This window comes from Chlamydotis macqueenii, chromosome 23 (assembly GCF_036417535.1).
Source record: "Chlamydotis macqueenii isolate bChlMac1 chromosome 23, bChlMac1.mat, whole genome shotgun sequence".
Lineage (NCBI taxonomy): Eukaryota > Metazoa > Chordata > Aves > Otidiformes > Otididae > Chlamydotis > Chlamydotis macqueenii.
The window spans coordinates 1,897,799-1,910,921 of NC_141578.1; the positions used below are offsets into that span (position 1 = coordinate 1,897,799).

The 13,123-nt window shown below is 62.1% G+C and overlaps 1 protein-coding gene across 1 annotated transcript; it reads right to left on the minus strand.

Moving 5' to 3' along the window:
* Nucleotides 1-6,393: 6,393 nt before the first annotated feature.
* Nucleotides 6,394-7,683, minus strand: PHLDA3 (pleckstrin homology like domain family A member 3). The gene is made up of 2 exons (XM_086765746.1): nucleotides 7,332-7,683; nucleotides 6,394-7,052 (listed from the first exon to the last, which is right to left on the minus strand). Exons 1-2 carry the CDS (start codon nucleotides 7,681-7,683, stop codon nucleotides 6,931-6,933), a joined length of 474 nt encoding a protein of 157 aa, XP_086621872.1. The 3' UTR covers nucleotides 6,394-6,930.
* Nucleotides 7,684-13,123: the final 5,440 nt, after the last annotated feature.

The window sequence follows — 13,123 nt, forward strand, 5'->3', positions numbered from 1 at the left end:
GCAGTGACAGTCCCATCCTTGTTTGACAAGTGCTTGTCAAGTCCCAGCAAGCACAGGAGAACCCCCCCCGTGCCCACCCTCCTCAGGGACCCCTCTGAGGATGTTTCCCCTCCTCTGGCTCCCAGCGCCAGCGCCATGGCTCTGCCTGCAGCCGCCGAGGAGGAGGAGGCTTTATACCAGCCCGTTAGGCCTTTATAAGGCAAAAGGCCCCCGTGGGGCCATGCCTCCAGCATCTTTCCTCCCAGCTGCCTTGGGATTGTTTTCGGAGCACAGAGGAGCCAAAATTAGCCCATGACAAAGGCGCTGCATTCCCCACAGCCGTGCCCTGGGGACCCAACCAGCTCCCGCTGCCGCGGGACAGGGGCTGCTTCGGATGCCGTTTACTCCGGTCTCAGCTTTCCTCCTCTGCTGGGACTCAGTGTGGGAAGGAGGAAAGGGTGGGTGAGGGACGGGGTAGCAGGACCCCTCGATCCGGGGATTCAGCATCCGTTTCAAAGCCCCCATGCTGCCATGAGGGGCCAGCAGCAGCAGGACCAGCAAGAGCCCAGGATCTCCCCATCTCTCCTCTCCAGTGACAAGATAAAGACATGTTGGGTCTCCATCCCTGGCTTCCAAACAGCGACAGGCTGTTTTATGAGGGGTTGTTTTATTAGGTACCACCTGGGGTTGTGGGCACCCCTCTGAGCTGCTGACGAGTAGGAAGGGGATGGGCCGTGGAGCAGACCAGTTCTGAGGCCAAGTTCAAAGCAAAATAACATCCCTCCGTTCCTGGGAGCCACTGATTCGAGTGAAGGGCTCCCCATGGGCTGCCACCGAGGTGGTGGATGCCAACAGAAAATTCCCAGAGAGGAGGCCAGAGCCACCCAGGACCAAGTTCCCAGGGACAGCTCGCTTGTCCCTAAACATCCCAGTGGTCCTACAGGTCACCCGTGTTTGGTTTCTTACGAGTGGACAAGCTTGCGTGTGTGTGGCTGGACGTGGGGAGTTTCTCTCTCCCTCTGGACATGCTGAGTCCTCATCGCTGGGCACCAGCCCCACCAGCGTGGCAGGGGCTACCATGGCTGCCCTCCGGCTTCAGAACTGCGCTGGGATCTCAATGGTCCCCGGCTCCTTAAGATGCTGGGCCTCCAAATTCAGAAGTATCTGGCCCCTGCGAGCAGTTTGGTTGCCCCACAACCTGTTTCCCCGAAGCAGCAGACTGGCAGCGGTGCTGGAGGGGTCCCTTTCCCGTCTCAAGGCTGCGGAGCCATCCCAGCCATTCTGTCCTCACCCTGTTCCAAGCATTGTCCTCGTTTCGTCAACCCCGATGACATTCACAAAGACAACGGGCTTCCCAGGACATCCAGGACAGACTTAGAAACAACAGCTGAGACCTCACCCTCCAAACACGTCCATCCCACCCCCCAGCTGCCACGCTCAGAGCCAGCCCCAAATGCCTTGGCGGATGGCAGGAGCCCACCAGCTGCCCCAGGTTCCTCGCTGGGCTGGGACGGAGGATGCCCCACGGACTCCCCATGGGATGGGAGAAGGTTTTCCCTCTGTGGAGCAGCTCAGAGACACGGGGACATTCGGGTCACCTCCGACAAGCAAGGCTGCAGGGCTGCAGTGCCACGTTGCAATGAATTCAGGAGGTTCTGTGTGACTTGTCTGGGTGAAACCTGGGTGTTTCTCCTGCAGATCAGCCGGCAGCTCTCACCCCCGTGAGCAGCCAGAAGGGATCCAGCTCCTCCCAACTGCTCCCTTGATTTGTGGCAGCAGAGGGTGACGGTCACAGGGATACGCTCCCACCGCTGAGGAAAGGCTTTTTGTTGCCCTGCAATGGATTTCCTCCGCCTGCTCAGTCTGGGAGTCTTCCCAAACTTGAGCGATGCCCCAAGGCATCGAAGGGGAGCTGGCAGTGGGGACAGCTGTGGAGAAGGAAAGTGGACCAGAATTTGGAGGATCGTCACAGCCTGACCAGAGAACTGGCGAGTCCCCCAGCCAGCCCCAGAACATGGGGCTGAGAGACCTCTCCCAGACCAGGTCTCTGCCCTGCCGATCTTCACCCCGTTGTGTGAGCCCCACCAGGACACCCACATCTCCCACCACTCCTCGTCCATTTGGGACCTACTGCTCCATGTCCTGGGCTCCCAGGGCTGCTGGAGAGCTCTGTCTTCTCCAGCCATGGCCTCCTGCTCTGGGAACCCCTGCCTGGCTGGACACCATCCAGCACGTGGTACGGCTGGGGACAGTGCCGGTGCTCAGCCTCTTCATCCCTGGGCATGAGACTCGCCCTTCCCACTGTGCATGGCTGTGGGCAGTAAATCGATAGGGGCTGGATCCCAAATCAGGACACTTTTCACAAAACGGAGGAAATACCTTCCACTTCTAGAAATATCGTGGGACAAGTTGTTTTTTTTCTCAGCTTGAACGCTTTGGGTAAGCTTGAAATCTTTGCAGAGGTGCCAGAGCTGAGGAGGGGTCTCCCAAAGCCAACGGGCTCTTTAGGAACACCCCACGCTCCCGGCCTCATGCCAGTGGCACATAAAGCCTTTCCTAAATAAGGGGGAATTACCTTTGGGAGAGTGGGAAGATGTTATTAAAACGGAGCTGAGCCACCCACTGGAGACTTTAAGCTTCCCGTGGCTTTGCCAAGTGACACATGAAACCTTCCCACGTCGATTTTGTCGACTCCTGCAATGGAGGGGAGGACACGAGCTGTTCCATCCGTGTTAATGGGCTGACACGGTCCAACAGCAATGCCAGTTCAAATATCCAAAAAACAGATTGGTTTTCAGCCTAAGGCAAAATATTCCAGAGGAAAAGGAAGACTATTTCCAGTAATCCAAGACTTCAGGCCCAAGCAGGGACCCTGAGACACTTTTTAGACGCTTTCAGGGTATTTCCAGGCCCTCCCGTCTGTCTCTGGGACACTCGACGCGTCTCAGCATCCCCTTTGGCTGCAAGGGGGGGCCGAGCCACCCGCGACTCCTGCTCGGGGACTGCGGGTGACCAACGGGCGCTGGCGCACGTTGAGCTCCATTGCTGCCTCTGCAGCTCCCACAACGCCTGGCCGCTATTTTTGTTTCTTCGTGCGGTGCCAGACGGGGCGGTGAGCCCCTTCCCTCCCACCGGCCCCCGCAGCCCCGGCTCCACTGGTGGGTGATGCCCACAACCACGTTCATCGCCCACCACCTCCTCCAGCTCCCTGGGACACCCTCTCCGGGACACAACATCAGGACATCGGGGATGGGAATTAACACACCACAACCCACGCCTGCGCCCCCCTCGGCATCCCAAGCTCTGTGTTACAGGTGACAGCATTTCTTCCCACACCCAAATGCAAGAGGACTTCATTGGAGACGGCCAAACCCACCGCAGCGCTGGTGTGGGTGTCCCAACCGGCTGCCCCTCCAGAGCCTGGGCACACAGACCAGTGCACGGGGCAGATCTCCAGCCTGGCACTTCTTGGGGCAGGTTCTGCATTCCAAAATGAAATCCAGTGATTTAGAAAGGACAATTAAGGATGGTCAACAATGCAATAATTTCAGGAGCATCTGAAGGAAGTCAGACACTTGACCCAAAGCTTAAAAAAAAATACTGCTTACTACAACTGTGATTTTTTTTTCTTTTCATTTTTATCTGAGGAAAAAACCACCCACAAACTACACCGATGTTCGCAGAAGGAGCGAGGCACTGCCAGCCGCTCTGCAGGGCACGCGATGGCGGAGGACGTACACGGGGTCTCACCTGCCAGAAAGCACCAGTGCTGCTGGGAGGGTCCAGCCCGCCCCAAACTGACCCCAAAACCAGGGCTGGGCACTGGGATTTTGATGAATGGAAAAAAGGGCCCTGAAGCTCCCCCTGCCACCTCCCCTGCACCCCACCTCACCCTCGCAGTGCTGCATGAAGGGTGCCGGCCCCAGCACCCACGGGTGCTGGCAGAGCCCCAGGGGTGGCGGGACGGGGCAGCCCCCAGCCTGCACAGAGGAGCCCCAGCACCGGGGCATCCTCCGGGCACTGCGGGGAGGGTCGGTGGAGCAGGGGCACCTCAGGGCTGGGAGCAGCACAGCCGGATTTTCAGGCTCCCGCCTTTGAACTCCGGCAGTTCTGGGGCAGCTCGCTCCGTTTCGGGGCTCAGTGCCCGGCCCCAGCTGTGCTTGGCGTCCCCGGCACAGGGGTCCCCGGGAGCGAGCCCCTCCTTGCAGCCGCAGCTGGCGTGCTGGGGAGGGGGGCTGCGAGGCCACATGCCTACCACCCCCCCGCCGTGCCTCAGTTTCCCCAGCTCCAGGGGCACTGGAAAAGCCTCCCGTGTGTCCTCGCCCTTTTGGGCTGGCTGGAAGCGCCCTGCCAGCTCCCTTGCATCCGCAGCTCTGTGCAAACGGCCGACTGAAAACACCCCCGCGGCGCCTGGCCTCCACAGTTCTTCCCCTGCAAACCCGCTTGCTCTCTGAGCTCCTGCCTGCAGGAGATTTTTTTTCCCCTCAGATAAAATCCCCCCATTTGCCCAACTTCCCCCATCAACGCTGAGCCCCAGTGCAGTCCAGTATCACGTTACTGGTGATGGGGGACGCGCCAGCCGCCGGCCCCGTCCGAGCTCCGTTGTCTGGCCGAATCTCTTGGCTGTTCATTTGGTTGTCGGTCTCTGGGTGACCTTTTCCTCTACAGGAAAACTCCAACCCTCACAGGCGGCGAGCGGAGCCGTCCCGTGTCCCACCCGCACGCCGCTGGCTGGGCTCTCACCCCCGGCCCCTGCTCCTGGGGTCAGGCTGGGACCCACGCGCCAAGGGGGCAGATTTGGGCGGCTGCGCAGCAGAAACTCCCGAGCCTGGGGAGCCGCGCGGGGCAGGCAGGGGCTCTCCCCGCAGAGTGATGAGGAGCTCAGCACAGGGACAGAAAACCTCGGCTTTCCCCATGCTCGGACCTGAAATGCTGGCAGTGATTTGCCTTGCTCTTTCTGTCCCTCTCCCTCTATTAACTACCTAAATTTCTCCCCAGCTCGCGGGAACCACGACCTCTCCGCTACCTTGTCTGTCGGTGCACGGTGGACGGGTCCACGGCCAGGCTGGCCCTTCCACACGCCCATCTTCACCATTTTCTGCCCCAGTTCCTTGCTGGCACTTGGAAAATGGAAAATATCTATTTACAGTGAGTGAGAGAGCAGAAAAGCTAAAAATGAGGAGTCAGACCTCCCAAACTGGCTCAAAATTCAGACAACTTTGGAAAACCCCTTGCAGTGGGTGCACCCCACCGTGCTGCCCCGCCACGGCACGGGCTGGGGATGCTCGCAGGACTTTGGATGAGCCTCACTGGATCCCCCGACCCCGGGAGCTGGGGACTTACAAGAAACTTCAGAACGGAGATTCCTGCCGTGGAAATGCTGTGTGGGCACCAGCAGCTTCCTCCAGCTGCAGACAACCCCATTCCCTCCCAAAATCTGTGCGGGGACCTGGTCTGGGGGGCTGGTCTGCGTAGGGCTCTATGCCCAGAGCATCCCGCTGTGGGCAGGGGGCCAGGTCGCACCATCCCAGGAGCCCACCGTGCTTCGGTCCCGCTGTCCCTGCCGCGGCGCAGGCACGGTGCAGAGCTCCGTCTGTGCGGGGTTTGGATCCGGCTTCATCTGCATCCCCCCAGCTGAAACCCCCCCAATTGTCTCAGCTCACACGGAGGGAGGTTTGTGAACAAATGAAGCTCTGAGGACCGGGGATGGCCAAGAAGGCTTCGTTAGGTGGAAAAACACCAAAACGCTTATTCCCAGGCTGCTCGGAAAGAGCCAGCACGAGCCTGGCCCTGCACGGTGAGTGGGCTCCAGCCGTGCCACCGTCCTTCCCCAAAGCCACCCCGGAGCTGTCCTGGCACGGGGACGGGATTTCGTGGGCCCCGGCGGGGTCTGGCGGAGGCACAGGCTGGGGCCGGCTGCCACAGCCCCGGGGAGACGGGGCGCCGCGCTCCCCAATTCCCACGTAGCCGGGCAATCTCCGGAAGGATCTGCGGTGCCTCCAGCCACGGGGCTGGGGCTCAGGCTCCGGCTTGCGGAGCCCGGTGGCTCGAGGCGCTGGCGTCTGCGCTGCCTGTTGGGGCAGAGCCACCTTCCCCTGCCTCCCGTCCCTGCCTGCAGAGCCGGGCAGCGCTGCTCCCGCGTCGCCTGCCCGCAAACCACCGTGGGAATCCCTGGGGACACGGGCGCAGCGGGATGGGTGACTGGAGAGGCTCAAGGTGGCAGCGGGGGGCTTTGGAGCCCGCCTGTGGGATGCTGGCAAGTTTAGGGGGGTGCCAGTGACCGGCAAAATCTCTGTGCAGGATGTGTGCTCTCCCGTGCCCTGCGGGGTCCCACAAATCAAAGCCACACCAGGGTAAGCAGCAGAAGGTCCTGTTTGGGGGCACTTTTGGTACAGGGAGTCAGGGTCCCCGTTGCCTTCCCCAGCGTCCCCCGTTATCCCGAGGACAGCCCAGGGCAGGACAGTGTCCAGCAGCACAGCGGTGTCACCGCCGGAGGGTCCCTGCTGCAGCAGCAGCTCTCCAGCCCCTTCCCGACGTGGGGGCCCAGGGGGAGCCGTGTCCCTGGCCGCATCCGTCTGGCCCAGTGTCGCTGGCATTCGGGCAGAGCTCAGCGTCGCGCTGCTTCCTTCAGGTTCAGCCTTGTCCATCCAATCCCCTGTGCCACAGGAGAGGCCTGGGGGTCCCCACCCATCCCCCGCGGTCCCGGCCATGTCAGCTGAAGGGTGGTGGGCCCCCAGGCAGGGATGTCACCTCCTGCCACGTCCAGAGCCCCAGGCGGTGGCCCTGACTGTGTCCTTTGCGCCATCGTGCAAGGGGATGTGGCTTGGACCCAGCGGTGCCAGCTCGGCTCCTGCGGTGCCTCTGTCCTGCATCAGCATGGGGGGAGCCAGCGCCCGCACCGGCCTCCCCAGGGCCACCGTCCCTGTCCCCAGGCCACAGACAGCAGCGGCCTCACTTGCCCACCGGGATCCCGTTCTCCCCACCTCCCGCCGAGCCCAGGGCCATCTCCATCCGGCTCTTTGGATGCTGCGTGTCTGCAGGCTGTGCCAGCGGGGCTGCGTCGAACTGCACCACTGCGGAGAGAAGGTGCTCGTTACCCAGCCGGCCAGCGCTGCGACGCGGGGCAGGATCCTCCCGAGGGGAGCTGGGGAGCAGGGCTGGCTGCGATCCCCACCGCCGTCCCACGTAGTAAAGAGCCCCATATCCCTCTGCAGAACCCTCCCCATCCATGGGACCCCCTCCGTGATTCCCGTGGGGAAGCCAAACCACTCGGAGATGGGACCCAACAGCCGGGACCTCACCCTCCAGTGGGTCCTGCACCCCGACCCACGGCGCGGCGGGGGGCCCGGTACCTGCTCGGCAGCTGTGCCGGGCGCGGACGACCTGGATGGCCTGCTGGTTCTTGAAGCGGACAAGGCCCATGGTGATCTCGGCGTTCCAGCCCGGGTCCTCCTGGGCACAGCGGAAGTCGATCTCGTGGCTGTCGTCCATCACCACCGTGAAGTAGATGTGCCGCTCCTTCCACTCCACGCACTCCACCGCCTTCATGCGGGCGAAGCTCAGCTCCTTGCGCCGCGAGCCCTTGGGCTCGAAGAGCTGCAGCCCCTTCTCCGTCAGCAGGCACCGCTTCTTCTTCCACAGCTGCAGCAGCCCCCCACTCCGCTTCTCCAGCACCCCCTCTCTCAGCACCTTCTCGGGGGTCATAGCGGCTCCTCGGCCGCCCGGGATCCTCAGCACCTCTCCTCGGCGCCCCTGGGCATCACCTGCCGGGGGATTTCCAGCCCCCCCACGTCGGAGCCCAGCTCCCTGGGGCCAGGACCCCCAACGGCAGCTGTGCTGCCCCGGGGGGGCTCGTCGCCCTGCGCTCACAGCCTCTCAGAGGGGGTGAGCGCTGGGGTCCCCCATGCCGGCCGCCAGCCCTGTTGCCGGGGCTCTGCTCCGTGCCCCGCGCAGCGTGTGGGATCCCCGGCACCGCGCGCCCCAGGAGCTGTCGCTACACGCCCGGCCGCTCTCCCACTTGCATTCCTCCCCGCCTCGCCTGGCCCCTCCTGCCGTGCAGGCGCCCTTCACGCCCAGGCGAAGCCCGGCCAGGCCCGACGCAGCCCCGCTCCACCCGGGAGGCGCTTTCGGGGTGCCCCCAGGGTCCAGTCCCTTGCAATGGGGACAGCCTTTGACACCCACTCGCCCTGCACCCAAGGGTGCTGGCCCAGCCCTCAGCACACAGAGCTCCCACCCCCCACATCCCCTGGGACGGGGATTTGAAGCCCCCAGCCTGTCCCACAGCGAGGACTGGCATCCCCCAGCCTCGCGTGACCTGTGCGGGGGGGACACGCACCCCCGGAGTGGGACGGGGTCAGCACGGCGCAGCCCAGTCCCGCCTGAGCCCACCCTCCCCTGCAGCGAAACACCCGTCTCCCTTCCAGCCGTCTCGTTCCTGGCCTGCGCAGCTCCCTCTGTTCCTGGGCCAGCGCCTGCCACAGGAGGGGTCACCGTGCCGGCTGCCGGGGGCGACACCTGGGGCCTTCGTGCTGGCCGTGGGCTGCCAAAGAGGGTGATGGCCACAGCCTGCGGGGCTGGATGTGCCCCCAGAGATCACAGCATCACAGAATGGTTTGGGGTGGAGAGGACCTCTGAAGGTCATCTCATCCAACCCCGACGGGACCAGAGGGCCCCATGTGCCGACCAGACCCCCCCTCAGGGAAGCCTGCTGCGTCCCAGGGGCCCGGGTCAGAGACCTTCCTGGGATCCGCTCTTGGTTGTGCTGGTTGGCAGCGATGAGGTTGCGGAGAGAAGCCCAAGGGCGATGAAAAGGGACTTCAGGGCACAAGGGCGACGGACTGAAGGATCAGGAGCGCAGGCTGTGTTCTCCTCAATCCCATCAGTGGCAGGGAACGATGCTGAGAGGAACAGGAAAACTCAACCGATCAATGCGTGGCTCAGGGGCTGGTGTCATCGGGGGAATCTGGGGGTTTTTGACCACGGGCAGGTTTACGTGGCAGCAGATGGAGTTCAGCTGTCTCCAAGGGGGAAAAGGATTCTCGCCCATGAGCTGGCAGGGCTGAGTGAGAGGGCTTTAAACCAGGCTTGAAGGGGGAAGGGGATACAGCCAGGCTCCCCAGAGATGAGACGGTGAAGGTAAGGTCGAGTGCTTATGGGTAAGGATGAGGGGGAAGGCCAACGAGGCAGATATCCTGCTGGCAGTCTGTTGTAGACCACCCAACCAGGATGAAGAGGCAGATGAAGCGTTCTACAAGCAGCTGGCAGAAGTCTCACGATCGCTAGCCCTTGTTCTCCTGGGGGACTCCAACTTAGCGGGCATCTGCTGGAAATACGACACAGCAGAGAGGAAACAGTCCGGGAGGTTCCTGTAGAGCGTGGAAGAGAACTTCCCAACCCAGCTGGTGAGGGAGCCGACCAGGGCAGGGGCCTCGCTCGACCTGCTGTTTACAAACAGAGAAGGGCTGGTGGGAGACGTGGTGGTCGGACACCGTCTTGGGCTCGGCGACCACAAAATGATTGAGTTTTCAAGTACTGGAGAGGTAAGGAGAGGGGTCAGCGAAACTGCTACTGTGGACTTCTGGAGGGGTGACTTTGGGCTGTTCAGGACACTGGTGGGTCCCTTGGGACTAAGTCCTGAAGGGCAAAGGGGTCCAGGAAGGCTGGAGGTTCTTCAGGAGGGAGGTGTTAAAGGCGCAGGAGCAGGCGGACCCCACGTGCCGTAAGATGAACCGGCGCGGGAGACGACCGGCCTGGCTGAGCAGGGACTCAGGGAAAAAAGGAGAGTCTGCCGCTCTTGGAAGAAGGGGCAGGCAACTCAAGAAGAGTACAAGGAGCTCGTTAGGTCATGTAGAGAGAAAATTAGAAAGACAAAAGCCCAGCTTTTTGGTCACAACAACCCCACACAGCACTGCAGGCTTGGGGAAGAGCGGCTGGAAAGCCGCTCGGCAGAAAGGGACCTGGCGGTGCTGGTCGACAGCCGGCTGAACACGAGCCAGCAGTGTGCCCGGGTGGCCAAGGCCAACAGCACCCTGGCTTGTGTCAGGAACAGCACTGAAAGCTCTTGCTGCTCCTCACCGGCCCTTGCCAGCACATCAGGGTGCGGGTCCCTTTGCCCAGGGGAGGTCTGGAAGAGGAAAAAAATCCCCCTGGGGACACTTTGGGGTCACTGCCTGGGGCTGGCAGCCCGCAGGTCTGCGCGCAGCCCCCTGGCTCGCAGCCCTGCCCCGGCGCTCACCTCCCAAATCAGCCTGCCCGTGCCCCCGCAGACCCCAACCACCCCGGTGCCCCCCAGCTGGAGCCCCTCTTGCCCCAGCCCCTCCATCGTCCGCGGTGCCTGCCAGGGGCATTGCCTGCAGCCGCCGTGGCCCAGGGACAAGTCTGCAGCGCCGATGAGATGTGCCAAATTATCCCTCATTAAGAGGGCAGGGCCGCGGCTGTCGGAGCCAGGAACCGGTTCACGCTCCCCGGGGGCAACCTCGCCACCTGGCAGGAGATCCCGGCTGCGTCGGGAGACTCGGATTCAGGCGGCCCCAGCTGCCCTGCGGCCCTCGCTGCCCCCGCAGCCAAAGGCAGCACGGGGCCAGGCACGGCCGGGGGAGGCCGGCACAGCCCCAGAGGTCACCCCAAGCACCCCAGCGCTTGCGGGAGGAGCAGAGCAGATGTGTGGGTTCCCTCCCCAAAGGAGCATCCATGGCTGTTTTCCCACGCGCGGGTAAAGCTCAGCTCCAGGGATGCTGAGCCCTGGAAATCTGGGGGTGAATAGTTTCGAGACCGTCGCTCCCAGATCTCCTCTGGTGAGCTGGGATGTCCATGGGCAGTTTTGGTTCACCAGCCAGCCCAACCTCCTTCCTCACCACCCCGGGGAGAGCCAAGGGCTGCCAACGCCTCACTCCCTGAGACCCCAGCTCCACTGCTCACTCCAGCCCCCCAGGGAAGGTCATTTTCCCACAGCTGCAGGTGTAAAGGAGCTGGGACAAGGTCTCTCTCCGCTCCTCTCTCCCCAGCGGGAGGCTTGTCCTGCCAGGCTGCCCAGGAGGCCAACGCCACAGCTCCTGCCCTCCAGCAAACCCAACAGGACTCACCGCGTCGGGCTGTCGGCAAGAAAAACGCTTCGCTCGGCGTGCCGCCCACGGCCCCCACCCACATCCCGTCCACGCAGAGCCCTTACGGGCAGGTAACGGGGGCCGCCGGGGCACAGCGGGGGGAAGTCCTACCCTGGGGTGGCTCCGCAGACACTGGCTGTGGGGCTCAGAGGGCTCCAGTCCGACCCTGTAGAGTGGTACCATCACCACCAGTCTCCGGGCTGCAGGGTGCTCAGCCGCGAGCTGATCCTCTGGTTTGTCTCTTCGGAGCCAAGTTTGGGTCCCTCAGCCCCGTTTCCAAGGGCTGGCAGCCCCCCGTGCCAGCAGCAGGGAGGGATGGGTGCTGCTGGGTGCAATGCGGCTTTGCTGCCTCTAACAGGAGCTGGGCCACACAGCGCGAGTGTCCGGACGCGTCCGGCTGACTGGGGAGCGGTAACCAGCAGAGGGTAGCAGATGGTCACAGCATCCCCGCTGCAGTTTGGGCAGGGGATGCCCAGAAAGCTCCCTTCATCCCACCCCACTTCTCCTGGGCCTGTCCCACCATCTCCTCCGGCCCACCTCACGCTCTCCGTCTGGGCGCGCAGCCCCGGCGATGCCTGTCCTGGTCTCCCCATGCCGACAGCCTCTGCTGACCCTGTGGATGTTGGTCTCTTGTCACTCCCTGAGCCATTCTCACATGAACAGCGCAACTCCAGCAGGCGTGCAGCACCCATCGCAAACCTTCAGGGCAAGGTCCCTGTCCCAGGACACTGCCCATGCTGTCACCTGGGATCTTCAGGGCTGAAAGCTCAGCAGAGACCCACCAGCCTGGAGAAGAGAGGGCTCAGGGAGACCAAACTGCAGTTTTCCACTGCCTAGAGAAGGGTTGTGGAGAAGGGAGACACCGCCGTGCATGGCAGAAGGACAGGAGACAATGGGCACAGGTGCCACAAGGGAAACTGGGATGCAGATACAGAAAATAACCGTCTTCGGGTGTATGGTGCAACGCTGTGACAAGACCCACAGTGGTGGGACCTCCATCCTTGGAGGGTTTCCAAACCTCACTGGATGCCAGAGGCTCTGATCAGCCTGACCTTTGGAGCTAGCCCTGCTTTAAGCAGGAGGTTGGGCTCCAGACTTCTGCAGGACCCTCCTACCCTACCTCTTTCTGTGACCCCGTGAAGCCCAAATCCAGCATTTTCTCCTGGCTTTGACGACACCTCCAGGAGCAAACGTCCTCTACGGGGTCCATCACACTCACGCTATGTCAGTACCTCCCCTCTCTCTGACACAACCCCTACAGCTATGGGAAGAGGAGACTAAAGAAAGACTTGCTCTAGTTTTATCGACTAAACAGAGTTGCTTGGGCGCAATCCCTGCCTGCGGCACATCCAGTTCAAGTGTTGCAGCAGCACAGCACCCACCTCTCATGGAGAAAGCAGGCAGCCTGGTAACCCCCCACGGGTCAGGAAGGGGTGGGGAGGGCCTCTGCCAAACGAAGGAGCCAGGTTTCGGTCTCCACACCGAGGGCGGTACACGAGCCCGCTGTGCTACAGCTCCCGACCCACCACCGCACCCCTGAGCCTGGGCTGCCTGCTCACACACCATCTGCCATCGCCTCACCAAACCACACACCCCAGAGCAACGGGACCAGCTAGAAGTTGGTCCCAGGCTGGGAAACCTGGGGGGAGCAGGGGGGATTCTGGAGATGTTTAAAGAGCTTACTCCCCATCACAGCTTTGTGTAAAAACCGAGGGTGTGATGAACGGGAGAAAGTGCTGAAGCTGATAAAGGAGCCCTGCTCCTGCCCACAAAAGGATTTCTCTGGCTCTGTTGTGCTTCTCAAAACACTACCCATCTCATTTACTCAACCACAACGTTTCTAACTTTAAAAAAACCCTCAAAACTAAATTCCCTATGGAGTTCATAACTCTAAGCTGCAGCGAGGCTGATCTTGTGGGGATGTCACACCGGTCAAACAAGAGAATCACAGAAAGAAAGAGTTGAGATGAAAACCAATTAAACCTGAGAAGCTGCCAAACTGACGGCTTAATGATCCGCAGGGCTGCTCAGATCCAGGGAGT